The 27,114-nt window shown below is 33.6% G+C and overlaps 1 protein-coding gene across 2 annotated transcripts in view; it reads left to right on the forward strand.

The window, feature by feature from the left end:
* CCHa1-R (CCHamide-1 receptor) overlaps window positions 1–27,114 on the forward strand; it is a 33,895-nt gene that overhangs the window by 2,426 nt on the left and 4,355 nt on the right. For both annotated transcript variants that reach the window (XM_018012112.2, XM_018012113.2), the window contains exons 2-3: window positions 20,449–20,964; window positions 26,860–27,086. In XM_018012112.2, coding sequence (XP_017867601.1) covers window positions 20,648–20,964; window positions 26,860–27,086 — 544 coding nt within the window. In that variant the 5' untranslated portion in view covers window positions 20,449–20,647. The remainder of the gene's footprint in view (window positions 1–20,448; window positions 20,965–26,859; window positions 27,087–27,114) is intronic.

The following is a 27,114-nucleotide window of genomic DNA, read 5'->3' on the forward strand; positions in this document are numbered from 1 at the left end:
TTTCGATTTATAAAGCTATTTGTTTATTGGCTATAGTTAAGAAACTTATAAATCATGATTCATTTATTATTTTTTTACGAACATATTTCAACTTTTAAATTGATAATGGCTAAACCACGTATTTATATATTGTTTAGTGATCAAATATATGACTTAGACTGGCGCAAGCCTTATGCACCCTACATAAGCCAATATATTTTAATATGAGCAATAACAAAAAGTGAATCATCTGTGGACTCCTGCGTCTGCCTTGCTGTTCTTATGTATGAAACTAAGACAGCTACTTAAATTTTTACTACTTAAAATTGTATATGCAAATAAAACTGTAGCACGCGTGGAACAAGTTTGATTTTTAATTTTCGGTAGCTTGTTTATATTAGTATTAAACCGATAAAAATGGTTATCAAATTTCGTTTTAAAGGCTTAATTTTGAAAGATTGTTTATAAGCTATAATAAAACATATACAAATATACATACATATATATATATATATATATATATATATATATATATATATATATATATATATTTATATTATAATAAAACATATACAAAATACTGTTTTGTAGGAAGTTCCGGCTATCGACCAATAATTCTATTTTTTCTATATCTAATATTTTGCTTAGATCTACAAATTTTTTTTTTTCTATTTTACATAATTTTCGTTAAAAGTAAAAATGTTTTGATATAAATATAATTAAATACTTTGCAAAGGATTACATCAAAATCTGAATGGATAACTTCATCAATTCTAATGAAAGTCTCCTCACAGATGTCTTTTGTAATTACAAAAAGTCATAAGTTTTAGTAATTAGAATCGATGTCTTTTCGTAAGCAATTTCATTTGCAATTGAACTGAATCACAATTACTTTCTTTTTACGTATGTAAACAAGCTGAAACTAGTTCAAGTTAAGATAAGCAGACTGAATACTTGATTAATTGCCTGGTAATGAAATGTTTTCGTTTTTCTTTCCTTTGATTTGCTCATTTCGAGTTTGTGTCTTCCACTAGATTATGGGTAAACTTTGTTGGCTCATTAACCCACCCACACGCGCAGTATGGATATCGATGTCAATATGTTCTGAATTCCATTTGAGCTTCCTCCATATTCTATTCTCATTGTAATTGCGGACTAGCGGACGGACGGACAGATGGAGACCTTTAAGTATCATCAGCCCGCCTGGCTACTGAGCTAATTTCGCAGCTAATGCTAACGAATAGCTGTCATTTAATTTCTATGACCCATTAATTTTTATAATGCGCATTCGTTAGGTTTTTTTTTTTTATCCGCTGCATGTGACTCTGATGTAAGCTACAGCTGCACAGTAGCCGCTAAAAGTTGAGCATCATAAGAGCAGAGAGATGGAGAAAGAGAGACGGAGCCGTAGATGTAGAGAGTAAGATTGAGTGAGATAGAAAAAGTGATAGCGAGAGAGGGAGAGAGAGAGAGAGAGAGAGAGAGAGAGAGAGGGAGAGAGAGAGAGAGAGAGATAGAGAGAGAAAGAAAATAAAAGATTTCGAGAGGAGAAAGAAAAAGTATGAAATTTCTGATTGAAGGAAAGGCAGAGTGATAGATAGTAATATAAAGCGAAAGAGAGAGTGAGAGAGGGAGTGGGAGAGAGAGAGAGAGGGAGAAAGAGAGAGATATTATATCCGACATAAGTATTTTTCACAAATAAATATAGCCTAAAACTGATTTATGGCAAGTGCATCGATTGGTAGGCGAGTATGTCACATAGACTTACATCTACCCTGTATATGTGCACAAGTGGGTATATAGCTTCAAATTGCAATGACACTTCCCTTTATTCAGTCCTCGTCCTCCGTTTGACAAGCAACTTTACAAAGTTAATTACCTTTCAGAGAATAAAGGTCGAATTTAAAGAGGCTTACAATGTGATTAGTTTAGACTCTTCCTCAGTGAGACAAAGTTCAACTAATTAAATGCAGACACCAATTTCTGACTCCAAGGTGCGATTAAAAGCAACAAAGTTCGAGTCCAAATGGAATTTGAAGTGAAAAGCAAGCGTTGCGACGCGTCGGCAAAACTTTTCGACAAGTATTGCTGGCACGAAGCACAAATCAAGCGTGTTGAGTGGTGTTTACAATACCCTGTAGGCAGAGGAAGTTTGTAGAAAAAGGTATATTTATATGTAGGCTTTAAGGGAATTTCAATAAGAGAGCGAAAGCGAAAGCAGGTGGGAATATTCTAGTTAACTTTAAATAAATGGAAGAAAATTGTCTGAAAATTAGTATGTAATAACAGGAAGATAAACAAAGTGCTAGACAGAGCTTGTCACTCGTGATAAGCTCATTAGCTATTTAATTTTTTAGTGATATTTACAGTGTATTAGCTAAATTAGCACTTTACATTATTCTTCTTGGATCTAGGATCTGCATGTCTGGATTTATTAAGTTTCTGTGCAGGCTCTCATATTTACACAAGTAAACAAGTATTTCCATGGTTTTTACAGGGCATTAATTAGTCGTTTTATAGTCTAGCTTAAATTATGTGTACCGCTTAGAAGTATCTTAGAATATTAGTAAAAGGTAAATATTTATTATTTTTGTATATATACAGGGTATTACTTAGCTGAATCATTTTCTAGTCCTCGTCTTCGTTTCACTTCATTGAGTGGTGTGTTTTTTGTTTGTTTGCGAGTCTCCATGCGGCTTTGTGTAGTATTTAAGGCTTTGTGCACACGCGTCGAATGCTTAATATTAAACAGAGCCATGTGAAGCGAATGGCCCAAGCGTTTTGTTTGCTCTCGACTCACGACTCTGCTGCACTAGCTCTATCTCTCTCCCCTCTATCTCCCTTTCTCTGCCTCTCTGTAACTACTCAACACTTTGGAGCTGCAGTCTGACATTTGCTTGACTTTATATTTTGGTTTTGTTTATCGCCTGACTGCTAAATGTGATGGAGCTGTCGATACCAGAAAATAGTTGAGGCAGGGCGGTACGGGGCGGGGCCCCAGCAAGGCAGAGCACACATACAAAGCCAATCACCACAGAATACCAAAGTAATGATGCTGAACTATGAGAGTGGCTTTTGTCTTCGCCTTCATCTTCGTTGCACTGAGAGAGCTTGTCCCATAGGCCATTTGTATTTGCTCTATTGTTTCGGCGCCTTTTGAGGCTCAGTCAAATTCAGTTACAGATGCTAGATAATAGAATTCGAATTTTAGTTAAATATAAGCAATTTGCGTAATGCCTAGAAGAATTTAAAGAAAATTTATTTTGACAATTTAAAGAGCTTAATTCTATATGAACTCATTCATATCTATATGTATTCATGATCTCATTTAAAATATCAATTATTCACATATTTAACTACCACGCTTGCGTTCCCAAAGTTTGATTAAGAAACTTGAACTAGCACAAAATTTACTTAACAATTATGTTTCTATAGTAAAGCCCCAAGTGCAGCCCAAACTCAACTGCTGCATAAACTGCGCAGTAAGTGGAGCGTATTTATATATGTGTGGGTATGTGTGCATAGGCATCTATATGCATGTATGTAAAAAATTGTAAAATAATCATAAAAACAATAATAATCAAAAATAATCAAAAAACAAATACAAATTTAATGAAATATATAATTAATAAAATAAATAAAAATTTTATTAAATATCAATATATGAATACATAAAAAATTGAATAAATAAATGCCATATAAATATGCAATTTCATTTAGTTATTTAATTCATTTATTTAAGTTATTTAATTCATTCAACGTCTAAAAAGAAAATAAGTAAATATGTAACTGAAATAAATTTTTAAAAATTGTAAATAAATAAAAACATGAATAAGTATTATATTTTTATTTTAGTTATTTATTTATTTCATTATGTGTGTACATGTTTATTTATTAAATAATATTTTAAAATGACTAAAGAGAAAACGTGTACAAAAATAATACAATAAATAAAATTAAAAAAGTACATAAATAATTATAATATTTTTATTAATAATTACATTTTTATTTCAGATATTTATATATTTTTGTACTTATTTATTTATTAATGAATATTTTACAATGTCTAAAGGGAAAATAAGTACAAAAATATTTAAATAAATAAATAAATAAAAAAAATCAATAAAAAAAAATTATTTATATATTTTTTATTTAGTTATTTATTTATTTAATTACTTTTCTGTCCATTTATTTATGTATATATTTTTTTAACCTAATTAAAACTTCATCATTTAAAAATTGAGTGCCTTTCGAGGTACGTTACTCCTAGTATTATATTAAGTTAATGCCTTTATTCTGCTAGAATAGCAATTCGCCTGAAAATTCATCAATTGTATGCCATTAAGCCAAGGTCAGGAGTATTTAGCCAAACACTTGAAGCTAATTTCACTTGAATGGCGCCCATAAGTATGCAACGGGGTTTTTGGCCCTGCTGCTGCAGCAGAAAAACCAAAAGGCAATTAGTGCTATTATATTTGATTGTGTGAAACGCGAAGCCGCAACATTACAAATGCAATTGCAATTTTCATTTTGCATTTCATTGAAAGGATTGTTTGGTTTTTCTGCAAAATTTACAAAATTGCAGTTGGCACGCGCGCGTTTTGCGCGTTTTCCGCTCTCGCTTTTCCTGCTTCTATATATGTTTTGACGTATGCCAGAATTATGTCGACATTCTCATTAATTAACTGAGCTGAAGCAGACGTTTTTAATACTTTCGTCAAGTCAGTTTTGATAAGCGCACGCGCCCAGAATTAATGAAATGGCAGCGACCTTTGAGTGGGTCGAAAGGGAGGGAGGGGGAGAGACGGGTTAGTGTTTGGCTGTCGCTGCTCTTAGCTGAAATTAATTTATCTTTACATGTCTAATTCCATTTCAGAGCTAGCTAAACAGTTTTGCAAATTGATAGTAGCTGTTGTAGTTGGCGTCCCTCTAGATTGTTGTGGCAGACATAATGAGCAAAGGGTTCTACGAGTTGGCTACGAATTAAGTGTTACTCTGTAGTTATTGGATAATGGTTCGAAAGGGGGAACAGTATTGAAGTAATTCAAGTCAATGAGGAGATATTATGGCAGGGTTATATAGAGCATAGTTGTGTAAAGGATATCCTTAGTATAATATCGTTAAATAGTCATATATATTATAGTTAGTTATATAGGATTTCTTTAGTATAGTATCGTTATATAGTTATATATACTGTAGTTAGTTATATAGAATATTCCTAGTAGAGTATCATTATATAGTTATATATATTTTAGTTAGTTATAGTACAGAAGTAGAAATCCATTTTCATTTCTTTATTTCATGTATTCTGAATACGTGCTTGTATTTAGTCTATTATAATGCCTCACTGTAAGTGCAGTAGCTCCAAGTTCAACTTCGGCGCACCATAAAGTGTTCTTTATCTACTTCCTAAAAATCTACAGCCGAGTCCATTTAGATAGCTTCGCGTATCTGTGCGCATTTAAACGCCTGTGCGCTGTTCATATGTCTGAATATATATTTACATTTGGCTATTTATATATATGCACATATGTGTGAGATTTCTACATATATATGCCTATTTATTTATATGTAATGCATGTTTTTTTTTATGTCTGGCAAATTTGATTAGAAATTAGTTTCAGTCTGCTAAAGATTTTGCCTAGTTTGATGTAATCAATAAAAATGTTTATCAAATTAATTAGTTTAGCAATTTACCTTAAATTTATGAACTTGCTTTATAAAATACTAGAATGTGTTCTCCATTCCCATTATTTGCTTAAATTTGTGAACTGGCCTTTATCAACTGGTTGAATGTGAATGTATTCCCAGTTGATCCGTAGTGTTTGACTTTCGTGAACTTTCGCAACTTAGATTTTAAAAAGTTAATTGCGTTAATTGGCTTTATTAAGTATTTAAACTGGTTTTATATTCGTCCAGCTATTCCATATTTAAAATATCAAGAAAATGCTATCGTATGATCGGTGGATCCTAAGGTTTGATATTCGAAATAAATGCATACAATATGTTAAGTACAGTGTGATGAAACTGTCAGGATTGTAGGGTATTTATTGACAAGCACATTTTATAACGGGAACAAACCAAGTTCGCTTGGTTTTCGTTTTAATTACTTAAAATACTCTATACTGCATATACAGTCGAGTCCCGATAATTCGAAATGGCAAAGGGATCAGTTTTTTTTCGATAGAAATTCTAAATTATCGAGTAATATCGATAACGCGATTTTTCATTTAAAGGGGTACACATTATCGAGACTGGACTGTATATACTCTATGTGCTCCATATCTATTTAACTTAATTTAGTGAATCTATTAGCAAATGGTATCTCTACAAACGTAGATCAATGTAATTTTAGCCACGTGTACGGTGGCTAACCAAAGAACTATTATTCAAGTCAAGAGTCAATTTGGAAACTGCGAGGGGAATAGTAAGTGGCGTCAAGCAAATTGAATCTGTGGGCATTTTTCATAAGTGATAGTCCAATGGCAACTTTTTTTGCTTTTTATCACATTTAATGAGCCTGGCTAGAGGCGTGGCCAACAGCAGCAGCAGCAGCAGCAGCAGCAGTTGCTTCATGTAAGCTGTCATGTAATTTAATACGAGCAATGGCATTGCCGACACCCAACCAATTAACTGGAGGCCATTGTGCGCAGATGGACCTAGAGCTGGCCGCAGGATGGAGCAATGTGAGACAAATTACAAAATGAAAATGATATATGTATATAGGAGTATATAAGTATATCTGCTGATGTTTGCTGGGACAGAGGCGGCAACACACACACACATACACTTGGTGAATTTATGTGTGGCAATTGAAATTGTTGCTCTTGATGAAGCGGGGCGGCTGCTGTGGGTGCTTCTCCTCCTTCTATGGCTTCTTCAAAGGCATGCCCACAAAATGCAGTGTTTTGAGACAGCTGCTAGAATTATGCAAATTTTTGCTACAGCTACAGATAGCGGCTTGAATTAATGAGCTCTAGTAAAAATGTGAAATGGCCAAGCGTTTAAAGGCATCCCGAAAAGTTAAGTCAGGCAGAAGAGGTTGTCTAGAGGGTATTCGCACAGCGGGCGCCTAGTGTCATATGCAGGCCGCAGCTGAATAACTGAATATATATATATATATATATATAGATGCCACATGGATGACTCTGTGAAATAACCAAGCGAATATTCAATCGATATATATATATATATATATATATATATATATATATATATATATATATATATATATATATATATATATATATATATATATATACTTATGTGGCAGATCCTTAGCAGTTCAACTTCAATATTGACAATGCTTGGACATTTAGCTGAACTTCATCAATCACAAATCTTTATCAGGCATTGTTCAAGACGGGCTCACATATGTATGTATGTGCTTCTGACTTCATTGTTTTCGCAGCCACAAAAGCTCTCGTTGACCTGGCTTATAGCTGCACCACCATTACTCAACTGCCATTTACATGCGCCGGCACACGTCCACGCGCGCTCCATGCAATTTATAAAGTTGCCCCAAACACGAAGAGACCGAGCAAAAAAGTAAATATATGACCTCAAGTGCACAATTAGAGTTTTGCGGCGGAATCGCACAGCAATTGGTGTTAAGGTGGCTGAATTCATTAAGGGAAGTGAAATGCAAACTCAGAGCTTAATTTAAATGGAGAGCAAGTAACTCTCGGGGCATTAAGCTCCAGGATATTTAGAGAGCGAAATGGGAAATAGTTGAAATTGGTTAAATGGGGTAAAGACCTCTAATGGAAGCTGTCGAGCTTTAGTGAGAACTGTGATTGTAGTCACTTATTTATTAAGTTTAATGTTATTTGAATTTATTTTAATTATTAATAATTGAAAAAAAAAAAATATTATTTATTTATTTCAATGTTATTTTAATTTATTTTAATTATTCAAATTTTTTTAAATAATCTTATTTATTTAGTTTATTGTTATTTTAATTATTAATTTAAAAAATTAAAAACTGAGCCATTTCCAATTATCGGGACTTGACTGTATTATAAATTGTATGTATGAGTGCACAAAGTAAATGAGATCTACACCTCTAAAAAAATGCTAACGATGCTTCAGTATATATTATAAGCTGTCTTAGTCTGGATTCTTAGCTGAAGCGCCAATTAACCTAACTGTATTCAAACTAAATATATAATATGAATCGAGGCATTTTTATGGACAATTAAATGGGTATGCAAGACTCGTTCAACTTTACTTTTGTTTGTTAATCTATAATTCAATTTACTACCCACATTGGTTTCTTATACTGCCTCTGCTCTATTCAGTGGGTTCAGGATATACAGGGATCTGCAGACACAGTTCAGAAGTTCAGCTCTCCTTTTAGCTGTTCGCAAAGTTTTGAGCTGCTAATTGCATCAAACTAGTTGCAGCCATGGTACATGGCTTGATGAAACTTCTGGGGAAGTTGCATTAAAATTCTATTTATAGCTTGGGGCTACATTGGTATGGCGTAATTTTATCCACATTTTCGAACTGCTGCTCATCTTGATTGAGCGTCTGTAGTTAGTCGCGTGGCCACGACCACGCCCACACACTTTTGATGTTGGCAAATCGCTTAGCGAAATGACATTGGCTCTCATTTTGCCTCTGCCAGCTGCCGCAGGCAATGCCCAGTAAATGCCAACGCAATTTTCTGGGATACTCGATTTCCGGCACTTCGGCAGTTTTTGACAATTTTCAGGCATACTTTCGGCAAGGCAATGAAAATGAATGTTACAGCGATTATATAAATTATATAGATAATGGCTATTGCCCGCCCATACCCACACACGCACACACAGACACACTGCTGTAATATGCCTCGCTCAAATTGTAGCTGCTAGAATTCCAGCGAAAATATTTAAAAAATCATAAATGACTTTAGAGCGGGGAATATGATACGCAGATTAAGCCCCAAAATGTTGCCAACAACAAAAACTTGAATACCATCTAAATAGAGAGAAAAATTTTACAGAATTGTTGTTTTTTGTTTGTTTAATATTCTTAAACGGCTGCTTAATGTGTGTGAATTAAAATCAGTGTTGCCAAATCAGCTTTTTTCGCGTCAAATCTGATTTTTTTTTTAATCCAATTGCGGGAAAAATTCCAAAAGAGCGGGCAGCGGGAATTCTGGATTTAAAAAAAACTAATTTGTTTTTTTCCGCTTTTCTCTTTACTGATCAATTTATCATAATTTGTAGCGATTAATTATGGAGAAGTATGGAGAAGTGTTTGTCATTGCAGTTGAATTAAAACTAAATAGTTGCTTAGGTCAATTTTTATGAATGAACCAATCGATATAGAGTGGAACTAACTACACTAAAATATGATTTATATTTTATTCATATAACTAATTGTGAGAATTAGTATGTCATGCAGAGTCTCGCAGCATTCAGCTTTTGTCATGCAGCTGCCCTAATTCAAGTAATGTTTTTGTTACATTCACTAGAAGAGTTGAGCCAGTTAATCGTTAATCACACGTTTCATACGGCTATGCTTTTTATTTAGCGAGTAAATTCTGATCAATATTTCCACAAGGTTCATTGATGTTGTATCCACAGAGTGTCATATCATTCAGCTTCTGTCGTGCAGTCTTAGAGCGTTTAGGCAGCATTTATGGCAGAACTGCCATAAATTGGCTAGATCAAAACTAAGAGCATTTATATATCAGTGAATCATGAATATGTTTTCGATTTCATGACAATGAATTTATATTATTCAGTCTTTAACATTGATGCATTCAGCCTGTGTCATGCAGAGTCTCGTATCATTCAGCTTTTGTCATGCAGCTGCCCTATTTCAAGTAATTTTTTGGTTACATTCACTAGAAGAGTTGAGCCAGTTAATCACACGTTTCATACGGCTATGCCTTTTATTTAGCGAGTAAATTCTGATCAATATTTCCACAAGGTTCATTGATGTTGTATCCACAGAGTGTCATATCATTCAGCTTCTGTCATGCAGTCTCAGAGCACTTACGCACCATTTATGGCAGAACTGCTATAAATTGGCTAGAAGATCAAAACTAAGACCAAAACCAAGATTATATATCAGTGAATCATGAATATGTTTCGATTTCATGACAATGAATTCATATTATTCAGTCTTTAACATTGATGCATTCAGCCTGTGTCATGCAGAGTCTCGTATCATTCAGCTTTTGTCATGCAGCTGCCCTATTTCAAGTAATGTTTTTGTTACATTCACTAGAAGAGTTGAGCCAGTTAATCACACGTTTCATACGGCTATGCATTTTATTTAGCGAGTAAATTCTGATCAATATTTCCACAAGGTTCATTGATGTTGTATCCACAGAGTGTCATATCATTCAGCTTCTGTCATGCAGTCTCAGAGCACTTACGCACCATTTATGGCAGAACTGCTATAAATTGGCTAGAAGATCAAAACTAAGACCAAAACCCAGATTATATATCAGTGAATCATGAATATGTTTTCGATTTCATGACAATGAATTCATATTATTCAGTCTTTAACATTGATGCATTCAGCCTTTGTCATGCAGAGTCTCGTAGCATTCAGCTTTTGTCATGCAGCTGCCCTAATTCAAGTAATGTTTTTGTTACATTCACTATAAGAGTTGAGCCAGTTAATCACACGTTTCATACGGCTATGCCTTTTATTTAGCGAGTAAATTCTGATCAATATTTCCACAAGGTTCATTGATGTTCTATCCACAGAGTGTCATATCATTCAGCTTCTGTCATGCAGTCTCAGAGCATTTACGCACCATTTATGGCAGAACTGCCATAAATTGGCTAGATCTAAACTAAGAGCATTTATATATCAGTGAATCATGAATATGTTTTCGATTTCATGACCAATGAATTCATATTATTCAGTCTTTAACATTGATGCATTCAGCCTTTGTCATGCAGAGTCTCGTAGCATTCAGCTTTTGTCATGCAGCTGCCCTAATTCAAGTATGGTTTTTGTTATATTCACTAGAAGAGTTGAGCCAGTTAATCGTTAATCACACGTTTCATACGGCTATGCTTTTTATTTAGCTAGTAAATTCTGATCAATATTTCCACAAGGTTCATTGATGTTGTATCCACAGAGTGTCATATCATTCAGCTTCTGTCATGCAGTCTCAGAGCGTTTAGGCAGCATTTATGGCAGAACTGCCATAAATTGGCTAGATCTAAACTAAGAGCATTTATATATCAGTGAATCATGAATATGTTTTCGATTTCATGACAAAGAATTCATATTATTCAGTCTTTGACATTGATGCATTCAGCCTTTGTCATGCAGAGTCTCGTAGCATTCAGCTTTTGTCATGCAGCTGCCCTAATTCCAAGTATTGTTTTTGTTACATTCACTAGAAGAGTTGAGCCAGTTAATCACACGTTTCATACGGCTATGCTTTTTATTTAGCGAGTAAATTCTGATCAATATTTCCACAAGGTTCATTGATGTTCTATCCACCGAGTGTCATATCATTCAGCTTCTGTCAGGCAGCCTCAGAGCGTTTAGACAGCATTTATGGCAGAACTGCCATAAATTGGCTAGAAGATCTAAACTAAGAGCATTTATATATCAGTGAATCATGAATATGTTTTTGATTTCATGACCAATGAATTCATATTATTCAGTCTTTGACATTGATGCATTCAGCCTTTGTCATGGAGAGTCTCGTAGCATTCAGCTTTTGTCATGCAACTGCCCTAATTCAAGTATTGTTTTTGTTACATCCACTAGAAGAGTTGTGCCAGTTTCATAAGGCTATGCCTTTTATTTAGCGAGTAAATTCTGATCAATATTTCCACAAGGTTCACAGATGTACTATCCACCGAGTGTCATATCATTCAGCTTCTGTCATGCAGTCTGAGAGCATTTATGTTCTGCCATAAATTGGCTACAATATCTAAACTAAGAGCATTTATATATCATTTATATATCATGAATATGTTTTCTATTTCATTTCGATAAATAGTTATCGAAACCGATAAATAGTTATCGAAACCGATAAATAGTTATCGAAATCGATAAACAGTTATCGAAATCGATAAATAGTTATCGAAATCGATAAATAATGATTGAAATCGATAGATAATTATTGAAATCGATAGATAGTTATCGAAATAGATTAAAAGTTATCGAACTCGATAAAAAGTTATCGAAATCGATTAAAAGTGATCGAAATCGATAAAAAGTTATCGAAATCGATTAAAAGTTATCGAAATCGATAAATAGTTATCGAAAACGATAAATAGTTATCGAAATCGATAAAAAGTTATCGAAATCGATTAAAAGTTATCGAAATCGATATCAATATGTCCACAAGTTAACACTACAAGCTGTAGATGTACCATCCACCGAGTGTCAATCATTCAGGTAAACTGATGGCTTGATGTGTACTATATTAATATTATATATATATTTGTACTTATATTCCCCAAGGGGCAGGCAGAGTATTTGATAGTCTCATTCACATTCGGCTAGCGCTCAGCCCCTTGTTTCCTTTTAAATTTTATGAGATCTAAAAATTCTAAAATATCTGTTTATACTCGTGTCTGTGTCCTATAAAAATCTTAATATGCGATATAAAAACTGAATATGTCGATTTTAGTCTTGGCTTGTGATTTATTTATGTTTATTGCTTGAAATAACATTTAATTTGATTTTTCATTGGCAACAAATTTATGTAATTTACCGAACGTTGCCTTTTCACTCGCGTCCGACAATTTCAATTACGTTCGGCACAACAAATGTACGGCAACAAATCGCTGTCTGTGCCTAAGCAAAGGAAAAATGAAAGAAAAACAAAGGAGAACATACAAGTGCGACGAGTCAACTTGACTGGGAAATACTTCTTTATGTTACAGAAGCAGAAACAGCAACTATAGTAATAAAATCTATATTTATCTATATTTAGGTTATATTTAATATAGGGATATATGATCAACAGGAATTCATCTGCACAGAATTTTCTGTAAAGTACCTCTAATAAAATTACAAATCAAATTTATTATTGTATGCCTAGTCTTTATCCACAATAAATGAACAACCAATATACTCTCTTTGCACTTTGTGAATGTGCAACGTATAACATAGCCGGAAATAAGTCTGCAACAGTCACGCATATTTCATGATGTCCTCAGACACCCACACAGACACTCACACGCACACGCACAAACACACATAAATATACAATAAGCATAACGACTGTAAAATGCTGTTGACTCGCGTTATTTATGACCAAATATTTTGCATGATTCTCTTTGTTTATTTCATTTCCCGGGGGAAAATAAAGAAAACAATTTACCTTTAGACAGATTGAGGCTTTTATGTTTTTTGTTGATTATGCATTGATATAATGTAGTTGAGTTTACATATAGCATTTTTATATTGTTAATATTTGACAAAGAAACTTTTGTTTAGTGAGACTTCACTCAGAGCGCTATATAGCTTACATAACATTAAGTAGAGCAATAGTAGTCCTTAAAAATCTTAAAAATCCTTATAAATAGTGAGGGTAATAGTGAGGGTAGCTCTAGAGTTGTAATTGAATTTAAATTATTCATAACTACCATAAATAAATATAATGCTTAATGCTGTCTGCCTTGTTCAATTGTTACACACTATAAAGCAAAATCAATATACCCCATTTATAAACAATTTTGCAGGGCATACATACATAATACGCTGGCCTGATTAAACAAATTTCTGCAAAATACAGCCATATAAACAATAAAATAATTATATTTGAATTATAAAACATAAATAAATAGCATATTTAGTTTATTTATAGTCAGCAGATGAAGCAAAATCCAAAATAGCGCCAGATAGAGTAATTTTGTTAAACATGTTAAAAGCCAGATTTATATATGAATGAAACATGCTTAGAGCAAGTCTTTAGATGAGCACTCCTTAAGGAGCTCTTGGCGCTACAAATGTGATGCCAGAATTATGATGCTCTACGACAAAACTCTAATGACTCACAAAAAAAAGAAAAAAAGGGAAAAAATAGCAAATCATGGCAAAGACACAAGACTTAACTGAAACTAAGCCCTGAATGGCTGACAGATAAGACTCGCATTTGCTTTCACTCACTCACATATGTACTATAAATAGCAGCAGGAGTCGGGACTGGGGCTGGCTATTTGTTGAACTGTTTGCGTTAAGATAAACGTGGCGGTTTTTTTTTTTTTTTTTGTGCTCTGCTTTTTTGTCCGAACTGAAAATGCGACAGTTTTTAAGTGAACTGTTGATAAATTGCATTGATTTATCAAATCTACTCGCTCATGTAAGCATGTGTTGATAACTGCGTGTGTGTGTGTGTGTCCATGTGTAGGTGTGGCAGGCAGCACTCTAGTTGGGAGTTCATAAATATGTGGCATCCAGATGGTCGCCAGATAAGCGAACATTCGAGCTGTCATAAACTACAGAAGCTTTTTGTGGTCTGGCGTGGAGCGATTTAAGCTGTTTATTGATATAGGCTAACAGGTTTGTTTGTTGGCCCTAATGGCTGGCAGCTAACCGAAAAAAAAAAAAAAACAAAAACAAAAATAACAACGACCAATGTCAAGCACCAAAAATTATTGTACGTAAATTATGATGAAAATTAAATCATATAATGCTTGAGTTATGCAATGGGAAATTTGATATGAAATTTCCTGTGCAGTTTCTAAATTTCAATTAGCTAAGTGAAGCACAAACAAAATTCAACTAACGTCTGTGTGTATTGGTGTGTGTGTGTGTGTGTCTGTCTGGACAGCCTTGAGACTGCTTGCTGGCCATTGTATTAACAAATTAATTACGAGCTAAGCAAACAATGCGACCAAAGCTGACATTTTCACAGAACGCGCACAATTTTATCAAAAGTTCCATCAGAAGTTCTCATTTAAACGGTACAAGAATTGCTGCAGCTGCTTTGATAAGCCCAACAATAATTGAATTAGCCCGAAATTATGGCACGCTTCTGGGCACTATTAAATACTTTGGACTCCTCCACTTACAATATACAATTATGTAAACGACTTTATATTTCAATTAGATTTGGCATTTAACAAAATCCCCTGCCAGCTGCTGAACCCTCTCCTCCTCCCTTGGGAGCAAAAGTTCACCCAGAATTTCACTCTTCATTGACTGACAAAAGACGTGAAAGCTTCACTTTGCTTTGTTGTCTATGTGTCTGTGTGTTTGTGTGTGTGTGTGGGTGAGTAAATGTTTGTGCATCTGGGCCTAAAGTCATTGAAGTCAAGGCTTTGATTCTAATGTTGATAGTATACAAAATATTGTGGATAGCTTCAGAGAGAGAGAGAGAGAGAGAGAGAGAGAGAGAGAGAGAGAGAGAGAGAGAGAGATATTTAAGTGCTCGACTAGCAAAATACCCTAACCAGTGACAAAAAATAAAAATAAAATAAAATTAAATTAAATTAAATTAGTAAAATATTTGTAATTGCTAAATATTCTTACCTTTAAGTTTTTTTTGTTTTTTTTTTTTTTACCAAATTTTAAATTAAGAAGTATATAAATTTAATTATATTTTTTATAAAATTATACGTATTTTATATTTTATATTTTATACATAATTATATTATACATTTTACTTATATATATTTATATTTTGTTTATATTACTTTTCTAGCTGTTACATAAATTTAAACAAAATCATTTTACCTCATATAAATTATATTCCCTGGGTATACAATTAATTTGCTGCTTGTAAACAAAAGAGCTGAAGAAAGATCAAGAAATATTAAATTTAAATGCAATTACCGTTTGATTCAAAATTTAATAATCTGTCTATTAAATTTCAAAGGAAACAAATGTTGATATATGCGTTGAATAAACAAATCTTTAAGCAAAAATATATACATATTTACCTTTTATACTATATACATACATATATGTATATAATTACCTTGCCTTATGTGTAATGCATATCTATAATTAGAAGAGTCCTTTTCTCTTTCTCTTCCTCTCTCTGTCTTTTGCAATTAGGACAAATAGCACAAAATTGTTATTTTATTGATAAAGACCACAGAGACTACTCTTGCACTGTCATAAATTTGTGAAACATCAATTTTCATTTTCATAATTAAAATTTGCTTGAAATTGCGACGTGCAGGAGTCAAATTTGATGAATCTTTTATAAAGTGCGCACGCCTGTCAAAGTTTTTCCTTCAAGCATTCTTAAATGCTACCTCAGCCCGGGCTGACTGGGAAAATTCGCTTGAAAACTTTTGATGTGGTTGAACTGAGCTGCTGTCCAAAGTTAATAAGCTGCGGCAACAAGTCGAGGGCATAGAGGGAATCATCCGGGCGAGTCCCGTTTGCCAAGAAAGTGCTCACTGGCTTTCTGCATATCTGTGGCTAAGCAAACTTAGCGCCTGAGCTCTAGAAAATGGTGACAATTGAAATATTTCTGCATAAATTAGAATGTAAATTGAGTTGAAATTGCTTCGAAAAGGTAATATATGACTAAGAGGTACCCTGTTGCTGTGATGCTGTCATCTTATTCTTCCATCAAGGTTCAATTGATTCGAGCTTCCTCGGCTCTAGTTACAAATATCCATTGATACTTGAAATTGAGTGCTCATCTTAGACTTAAGCTGTTGCTGATTCAAATGCCACTCCTAAATCCCTTTGGCTGTAGTTAGAAATTCCCATTGAGCCTTGATTTAATAGCTAAAGCAATGACTATGATAAGCAGTTTGATGAACAAGTAGAAGAAGTCTTCGTTTTGTTAAGCCAGATTATTGAAAGTTAGCTATATATATTTAACGCTAAGATCCCTGATAAAGCAGTTTCAATAAGCCAGTACCAGCAGCTTCTCTCAAGGCAGCTCCCACTGAAATTTGACATTTAATTATATTTAAGCACCGCTTTAAAGTTTATGAGACTAAAGCGTAGGACCCAAAGCATATTCAAGAGATCAAAAATAACATCTCGAGTATGTGAAGAAGTTGGCTTCTGTAGACATCTTGCCTCTTGAGGCAGAGTATTTCCAAACACGGCAGGGTAAATCGCCTCTGCATTTAAATTTATTTTTATATTTATTGAAATTAAATTTGTACATTTTCTACTGGAAATTAGAGCGCTTCGTAGCACACGACCTTCGGCTGGCTTCAAATGCAAAACCTTGACTTTAAGCAAACATAAAGAATTTAATATAAATTGTGCATGTTTCTGCAAGCTAATTGCAATATGTATCCACAAGCTGAGCTTTAAGTTACAGAATAATAGCGCTGCCATGTTTATATCCTCAATCAACTGGAGCCGCTGGCTGTTCAGCTTCACACGACGTGCACCACTAAGGAGTTCATATGCGACGATGCTGTCATTACATTTCCAGCCATTAAACACACACACACACACATACTCACACCCATAGAGAGAAAGACACTTTCTCTTATACGCGGTGGGTCGTAAAATGTAACTGACGTTCTGGCTAGCTGGATTGCTGGTTCGGGCCAACTTCACTGGGATTCACTGGCTGAAAAGGACGTCGCAATAATTGAAATCTGTGCGTGGCTTTTGCATTGACAGCTCCCAGGCATTTCTTTGTCATAAAAATATGAATAGTTCGTCTTTCGACAGTCACGGTTCACTTCCGATTGCTCTACGCGAACGGACGACTCAAGTAGCTTTAAAGCCTTTAAAGTCCGCTATAGACTTCAAAATGCATTTAGTTTGTGGTCAACAGTTTAATGCCGAACATAAAAATCTGCATAACACATAAAAAGCTGTTAAGGCAACAAGCTTTCATGGTAATGTCAAAAGTTAATGCAATAAGAAAATAAACAACTGAGGCTACAGCAGTTGAGAGTGCCTGACTAGGAAGCACCTTGACTATAGCTTCTCGCATAGCAACAGACGAGCGCAGTATGCCTATGCCATATTAATATCGACTAAATCGGTATGAAAAGGCATAATATATTGTATATATAAAAATGTAATTTTAAATTTATTTATCAAAATTATTTATTAGAATCGATTTCTTCTAAAACGTGGCTACGTCAATCATTTTATGGAACCAATCAGTTTCCGAGCTAAAGCTTCTGAATGTTTTTTATTAAATAAATGTTGTAAGATGATGCTTCTGAATATTCGCCAAATGTGGTCTCCATATTCTTCTCCTCTAAGTATTTCCTCTCAATATTTCTTTCATGTGCTTCCACTAAGAATATAATTTATTTCTTCTAAGTGTTTCCTCTAAGAATTTCTGCTAAGTGTTTCCTCTAAAAATTTCTTCTAAGTGTTTCCTCTAAAAATTTCTTCTAAGTGTTTGCTCGAGAAATTTCTTCTAAGTCTATTTCCTCTAAGTATTTTGTCGCAGAGTTTCTTCTAAGTCTATTTCCTCTAAGTATTTTGTCGCAGAGTTTCTTCTAAGTATTTTCTGATAACACTCCTCTTCAGTTCACCTCACTTCACTTTACTGCAATGTACGAATGACCCCCACCAGGTCTGGGCGACTGAAGAAATGCTCCCGGTGCTGCCCATTATATAGGGCGACTTTCACTCAATGCCTAGGTCGCGCTCAGTCGTTTAGTTCGGCCTGAGGTAGAGCTCGTTGCAGTCGAACTTGAATTGACCAATGGGAACAGCCTCTGCTGCTGTAAGCACTCTCACTTCGTTTTACTCAGCTATAAATACGAAAAGAATGCTGCTGCACACATTAGTGCTGCAAAAAAATCGATATTCCGTAATATCGATATTCACGATATTTTCAGAGAAAAAGATCGATAAAAACGATATATCGAACACTTCTTTTAAATGTTAATTTTCTTGCTTAGAATCTATTATAATTTTTATATTAATTATGACTTCTTAATGGATAAAATGGCAACCATTTCAAGATTAAAATAAAAGCAACAGCATCAAACAAAAACAAAGTTATTCAACCGAACAAAATCGTATAACAAATTATTTTTCATTAACTTAAACCTAAAACAGCAATTCATTAAAGCTCAAATTCACTATGCTCCTTAAAATTATATTATAATAATAACAAAAACAATTGCCTCCATGGCAGTTTGAAAAAGAAAAGAAATTAAGACAAAACCCATTGGTTTTTATTTAAAAAAATAGTTTGTTTACTGTTTCCGGTTTTAATGACGCCCTTCTGGAATTAGCAATCATTCCATCTTTGCTAAACATCCTCTCGCTCTCAGAGGACGTTGCCTCATATTTTTTATTTACGAAGTGCAAAATGCTACCGGACTTGGGTGCCAATTCACTCTCTTGCAGCGATGGATGCATGCGTGTTAAGTGATTTTTAAGGCTTGTGGTATTTCCATTTGTTTTGCAGACCTTAAAGCAATTTCTGCACACCGCACCATCCTTTCCTTTTTCAAAATATTTCCACACTTCGGATTTTTTGGGGCTCCCACGGTCTTATTTTCTTCATCGGAGTCCACCCTCGCCGCGCCTAAAACACACAAGCTATGACTCCAAGCTTTTCCAATAGGATATATCAATTGTACTTACGTTTTCTTCCCAAAAACTGATCAATTTTTTTTCTTTCTATCGCAATTAAATTAAATCAATCAATTTGTATACAATTTAGCAAAATTAAATAAATGCGCTTCTTACACAGTTAAAACCAACGCCAAGAATAACCATTTTTTCGATATATCGATACTAAGAAAACCATATCGATCTTTTGCCAAAATTCGAAAATATCGATTATAACGATTCCGATCCGATATTTTTGCAGCACTAGCACACATATAAAGAAGTGAAATGATCTTCGGTAGCTTATCTTCGTGTCTTGCTTGGTTAGACGGACAGACTGAGAGAGAGATCTACAGGGAGGCAGAAAGAGAGAGATATACGAACACATATACAGGCAATGTCTGTTCATATTACGGTCTGCATATCTGTCTCTCTTTCTATCTCCCTGTGTGTCTCTCTGTCGGTCTCTCCGTCTGGCTCTTTGCCTGTCTGTCTAACGAATGCAAGGGACAAAGAGTAACTACAGAAGACCGTATAAGTTGTTTATATGTAGTTATAGTTAAATCGGAATAACTAAATAAATGCTTAATTATGCTTATGTATATTAATATTATAATTATTATTATATAGCATATACACCAGTTCCTTCTGTTCTATTGTTCTCTTAACGAATAGGATATAGTCTGCCCTAATTTCTAATGAATTAATTAATAATTAAATCAAGCGTTAGCCATGAATTAAATATTACTTAATATTGTATTATTCAAAAATTTAAATATTTATGCATATATACATATCTATATATGTACATCAAATACTTTTTATCCTTTCAGTACCTGCTTTTAATTTTCCATTCAATTATTTAAAAACTCAATTTTAATTTAGTTAAAAAATTTCAAACACCAATGCACAAATTTGTTTAAACTTTTAAATTTATTTTTTTCTGCCAATTTCAATTAAAACATGTACTCAATTTACGTTTAATTCAAGTTGAATTTGTGTGTGTGTGTGTTTTTTTTTTATATACAGCGCACAACAATAATAAACAACAACAGAAATATGCAAACATTTATCGCAGCGTAAAAAACAGTTTGGCAATGAGAGAGGAAACGAGGCATGCGGAAATTGAATTAATAGTTTACGCTTAAACAGTTTTGCATTCATTGTGATTGCTAAAATTGCAAACTTGGTCAAGCAGAAAAAAAAAGTGAAGCTCCAATCCTCAGCCATGATGAGCAGTGTAAGCAGCATAGCCATGGACATGGATATGGACGCCGAATCCGAGTCGCCTCTAGCCCCTTTGAATGTCACGCGAGCCCTCTGGGAGCTGGCGCTGACAACAACAACGGAGACAGCATTTTCTGATGACAGCAACAACAACAGCATCGCCGTCACTGAGATATCCTATGTGCCGTATGCCCGGCGACCGGAAACGTACATAGTCCCAATACTGTTTGCCATTATCTTTGTGGTCGGCGTTTTGGGCAATGGAACTCTGATTGTGGTCTTCCTGAGTGTGCGACAAATGCGAAATGTGCCAAATACGTAAGTCCACAAAAATTGCCCTATTACTCTCCATATTAATAATAATAATAATTATGATGATACTAAATATTACTGAAATATGGAATATTATAATAATACTATATAATAATATTGCATGTATAACTATTACAAGAAATATGCAATATTATTAGTATAATATAATATTAGATATTTCTTGTAATATTCATGAAATATATTAAATACTTCTTTATTATTTTTTAAGTATAAAAATATATATATAATTATAATTTGAAGAAATTAAAATTTTGTTCATGTGTTTATATTTATATTTGAATACTTAAAAAAAAAAACTTATTTTAATAGTCAAAAGTTTTTAAAAACATGAATAATATTTCAATCATTTTCATGTTTATCCAAAAAAAAAAAAAAAAAAAAAAAAAAAAAAAAAAAAAAAACAAAAATTATTTATATATGCATATTTTTAAAATAGCAAATTCAGACTAAATATTTACAGGGTATTGCCAAGTGTGGCATTGCTTCCATTTGCTACACTCCAATAAAGCATGATTAAGAAATCCTTTTCAGCTTAACTTTCACTTTGTCCTAAAGGGTATTTCATAGTCGAGCACTCAGCTTGCTTTTTGCTCTTACTTTTCCGTAAGAAGTTTCCGTGATTTATGTTAAACTTAAATTGAATTTAATTAGGCGCAGCTTGTTTAGCAAATTATGCATGCAACAAGCCTAAAAAGTCAAATGCCGCGCATCAAGCGAAACACCAAATTAGGCCCAAAAAATGGGCTGTGGGCGTGGCAGGCGAATACAGTTTCACTTCAGCTTGAGCTCTTCCAGCCGCAGCATTTGCATATTAACTGTAGGCCAAAGATGACGCAAAATAGATTTGTGGCTTGATTGGGCCTGCTAATTAGCCAAATTTGTTCAGCATGTGGGCATGCGGGCGTGTGATTGCCCCTTGGCCTAAATAGTATGGCATAAATCAGATTACTGCGTGGCCAACTGAAGTCCTTTGAGACACGTACAACGTATTAGTATTTATGTGACTTTACTTAGAGACATTTTCTATTTTCGTTAGCTGAAGTCAATTTCCTGTGCCTTAAATCAAATTCAATGCCAAATCGAAATTGTGCTCTAATGCATTTCGAGTAGCAAATCAAACTTGAGTTTATGGCTTTTCGGGCAGTTAAAAGTGCGTAATAAAAGAAAACTTCAAAGAACTTGCCAGCGCGCACTAGTTTTTCTATTTGCTATCAAATTCATAGCAATCAAGAATATTTTATTTTTTGTCATTCCTATGCGCACGTGTCGCATATTTTGATAATATGAGAGTTACAATAACTGTGGAAATAGTCTTTGATTTCAAATACATTCATTCATATGTATGTATGTATGTGAGAAAATGTTTGTGTTTCATCAAAACAGTTTCATTATTATTCTGTATTATTTTTTATGAAATGAAGAGGCTCTCTCCCTTATCTAGCACGCTTGAGACAGCAGAAATTATTCTCATTGGTCATTGGTAAAAATATATAAGTGTGTATTCTTGAACGTAGTAGTGAGATAATTCGATTAAACTATGCTTGCCCGTTTGTCCGTATGTACATCTGCCTTCATGTCTGTCACACAGTCTCTCTCAGTCTCTCAGTCTAACACGAAGACACGAAGAAAATGTACCGAAGATCATTTCACTTGTTTGTATGTGTGCAGCAGCATTCATTTCGTATTTATAGCTGAGTAAAATGAAGTGAGAGTGCTTACAGCAGCAGAGGCTGTTCCCATTGGTCAATTCAAGTTCGACTGCAACCAGCTCTACCTGAGGCCGAACTAAACGACTAAGCGCGACCTAGGCTTTGAGTGGAAGTCGCCCTATATAATGGGCAGCGCCGGCAGCATTTCTTCAGTCGCCCAGACCTGGTGGGGGTCAATCGTGCAGTGCAGTAAGGTGAAGTGAAGTCGAGTCAAGTCAAGTCAAGTGTGATCAGGAAATACTAAGGAGAAATTCTTCGACAAAAGACTTAGAAGAAATCCTACGAACAAACACTTAGTGGATATTCTTTGAGGAAATAAATACTTAGAAGAAATTCTTAGGGGAAATACTTAGAAGAAATTCTTAGAGGAAATACTTAGAAGAAATTCTTAGAGGAAGTACTTAGAAGAAATTCTTAGAGGAAATACTTAAAGGAAATTCTTCGGCAAAATACTTTGCAGAGTAAGACTTAGAAGAAATTCTTCGAACAAATACTTAGAAAAAATTCCTAGAGGAACTACTTAGAAGAAATTCATTGAGGAAATACTTAGAAGAAATTCATTGAGGAAATACTTACCAGAAATTCATACAGGAAATATTAAAAGGAAATGGACTTAGAAGAAATTCTTGGAGGAAATACTTAGAGGAAAAACTTAGAAGAAATTCTCGGAGGAAATACTTGGCAGAAATTCCGAAAAGAAATACTAAGAAGAAATTCTGAAAACAAATACTTAGAAGAAATTCTTAAAGGAAGGAAGTCGAATGTTATAAATAATTGATCGTCATCAAAAGTTCAATCGCAAGTAAAACAAAAATACTTTAAATACTTTTCCATGGGATGAAGGGTATCCCTTAGTCAACCACTTACGAGCCCTCACTTATTATTAAAGCAATATTCAAATTTTATGACAGCAACGTTAAAAACGTGTAAAAATATTTTGACAGCTGATGTCAAATGTAGAAGACACGCTAAAGGGCTTAAGAAAAAATCGATGCAATTTGAGATGTTTCTAATCAGCTTAGCAGCATACATAAAAACAAATCATTAAAGAGCTTCACCAGGTGCTTTGCATAAAAAGGACATAAATTTGGCACTTAAAGTATGAAAGAATTGTCTTTGCAATTTGAAAATGTAAGAAATTGTAAGAGTTTCGCTCGAATAGCGATAAACAGATGAATGGACAGCAACAGGGGTACTCTATACATACATACATATATAAAATCAATTTCCTCTGAGCTTTTCACTTTGTAAGTTAATATTAAATGTCTTCATAGTTTCTGAAAATTAATGAACTAATTAGCTGCAATCTATTGCGTAGAAAAGGGGGAAACGTTTAATGAAGACTCTGATTCAAAGTTTTCATCAATGACGAGCGTCAAACTGTGGCAACAATTAATTGAATGAAAGTTTGAGCCTGGAAACTTACGCAGAGCTGACAAGAGCAATAGAAGGCAATTAAAATTATAGAATATAGAAATATTGATATATAAAAAAATATTTTAAAAAGATATGTAAGTTTGATCAGTAAATACATTTTAATATATTAAATGTAAATAAAATATTTAAAAAATTAAAGAAAATAAAAAGAAATAAAAATAAATAATATAAGTATATATTGTAATAATAATATGGTATAAATAAATTTAAAAATATGTGTAAAAAACTAAAAATATATATTTATAAAATCTATATTTATAAATAAAAAATATAAATCTATAAAGAAAATAAACATATAAAATCAAATCAATCAATAAATATACAATGAAATATATGTAAATAGAAAAAAAAAAAAAAAATACAAAATGCATATATTTTAAAGAAATATGTATATATATTAAATAAATACAAGATTTCATTAAAATAAATATATGTTTAATAAATATATATGCGATGTCAAGTCAGTTTATCGAGTAATTAATTAAGTAGATGCATTAACTGCGACATCTAAGGGACATAAAAGTTGATGAAGGAGTTGGGGGAAAGCAAAAGCCAAATGCATTACGCATTACGCATTGCGCATTGGGCATTGGGCACTCACGTTTCTTATATAAAAGTCGTTTACTCGAGGGCAGCCGGAAATGTCAGCTGATCACATTAAACTAAAATGGCATCTGTTGGCCGGAATGGCGAATCTCGGTTGAGTCCTCGCAGACGTTTCCCAAATACCAGTTGCCAGATGCTTATCAATCGTGCCGCAGCAGTGTAATTTGCTGTTGCACAAACAACGTGCCACATGCAACATTGCAAAACTCACACGTGCCCCACACACAGATGCAATAACAACATGAGCTCATAGTCTGAATAAGCGATGCGATTCCGAATGCTGTAATGTGATAGATGCTACAGGATATTCCTGCTCAAATATATTTCTAAAAAGGATTCGAACTGCAGTCTGATGTAATGGATTACCCTACTTGATAAAGTTAATGCATATAAAATAAAATTATACTCGTATACTCTTTCAAAAAGTGTACGGAAGGGTATATTAGTTTTATGTAATGTCTGAAGCTAGGAACTTGTAATAAGTATATGTTCCAATACATAAATAGGTACTCTTAGCATAAAAAATAACTTTGGTTTTTTTATAATCTTTACTACACTTTTTTTATTGCTTAAAAAACATAATATTTAATATTTTACCATGATATAAATGGCTTATATTCCGTTTATAAAATTCTTCTTATTTACACTTAAATCTATTTTTAAAGTCTTCAAACGAAAATATTAAAGCAATCTGATTGGAAATGCTTCAGTTTCAGCTTTTTTTGTTAATTTTTTTTTTGTTAATACAAAAAAAAAAAAAAAAAAAAAAAAAAAAATCTTAAATTTAAATGTTCTATCCTGTCTATAAATAAACAATTTTTTGTAATTTAAATGTTTTGTTCTTTATATACATAAAAACCTTATCTCAATCTTCATCTATGCATAATATATAAATTTTCTAATTTACATTTAAAACACTTTTACTAAGAATTCAAAATGTAAAAAAAACTGATGAAAATGCTGTTGACATGTAAAAAAAAAAAAAAATAAATAAATAAATAAAGAAGAATTCTAATGTTGTAGTAAGAATTTCCTGTTAAAACGTCAAAAGCACTTTGGGCATTCTTTTATGTTTACTTTTATCTTCTTCTTCTATGCTTAATAAAATGTCATATAAATCAATTTTATCAGCGCGAGCCGAGACGAAATTGTTTTACATGGGCCGTGGCAAAGGATGCGAAAATTCGACTAAAGTCGAGCCACATAAATCAACAGAGCGAAACACGTGCGGGCGACCCATGGGCGAAGTCTTCGAAAGGTCAGCTGGCTTAGCTCAAGTATCCGAGTATTCATGAGGGTCTTCCTCCCTCACACGATGCGCTTTAAAAGTTTCCCGATTCGGGTTTGGCGCTGCTAAAGTGAATTATGATTCGATTTCTCTTTTCTTATGCCCCAGAGCAGAAATTGTTAAAACTGAATTAACAGGCGATTCGATGCGATGCTGTCCGTTAATATGTCGATTTGTCTGTATGTAAGACTCAACCCTCTGCCAATCCGTCCGATTGTCAATTTGTCAGTCATGTTGTTTGGGTGTTTACCTATATATATACATATATAGATATAAATGTTTATCTATTTATAAGTCATTTGTTGTTCATCCGCCCTTCATCAGGTCATTCTTTCACTTTTCTTATCCTTCTATCTAGTCATCCGTTGTTCATTTGTGTGACTCTTTGTCCGGCTGTCCGTCTAGCTAAGATACTCCAATATCAAACATATCATATCATATGTATCAACATTTCATGCTCAGAAACCGGAGCATTTAGACTTGTGACCTTCTCAAATATATCATATCAAGAGATTTGATATTTTTGACACTCCAACATCACTTTTATCATATCAATATTAATTAAAGTAATCTATAAATATTTCAATACCAATTTATTCTCTATAACCTAGTTAAACCTGTTTAGGTTAAGCCGACATGAGCTCGTATTAGTTATATGTATGTTTTATTGTAAGAGTTGAACTCATAAGTATATCTAGATCTATTTATATTTATTTATTTTTATTTTATTTATTTTTTTTTAAACCTGTATTTTTGTTTTATTTATTTTTTATAAACCTGTATTTTTCTTTAATATTTCCTTATGATTTATAACACTTTTTCCCACCTCTATCCTTTCAGCTACATACTTTCCTTGGCTCTGGCTGACCTGCTGGTTATATTGACAACAGTTCCATTGGTTTCAACGGTCTACACCTTCGAGTATTGGCCCTGGGGCAGTTTTCTGTGCAGCTTGTCGGAGTTCATGAAAGATGTTTCCATAGGAGTTTCGGTCTTTACGCTGACGGCGCTCTCAAGTGATCGATATTTCGCTATAGTCGATCCGCTGCGCAAGTTTCATGCTCATGGTATGTAAGGAATCTCCAGCTAATTTTC

The sequence above is a fragment of the Drosophila arizonae genome, chromosome 5 (assembly GCF_054131065.1).
Source record: "Drosophila arizonae isolate 15081-1271.41 chromosome 5, UAZ_ARI_1.0, whole genome shotgun sequence".
NCBI lineage: Eukaryota > Metazoa > Arthropoda > Insecta > Diptera > Drosophilidae > Drosophila > Drosophila arizonae.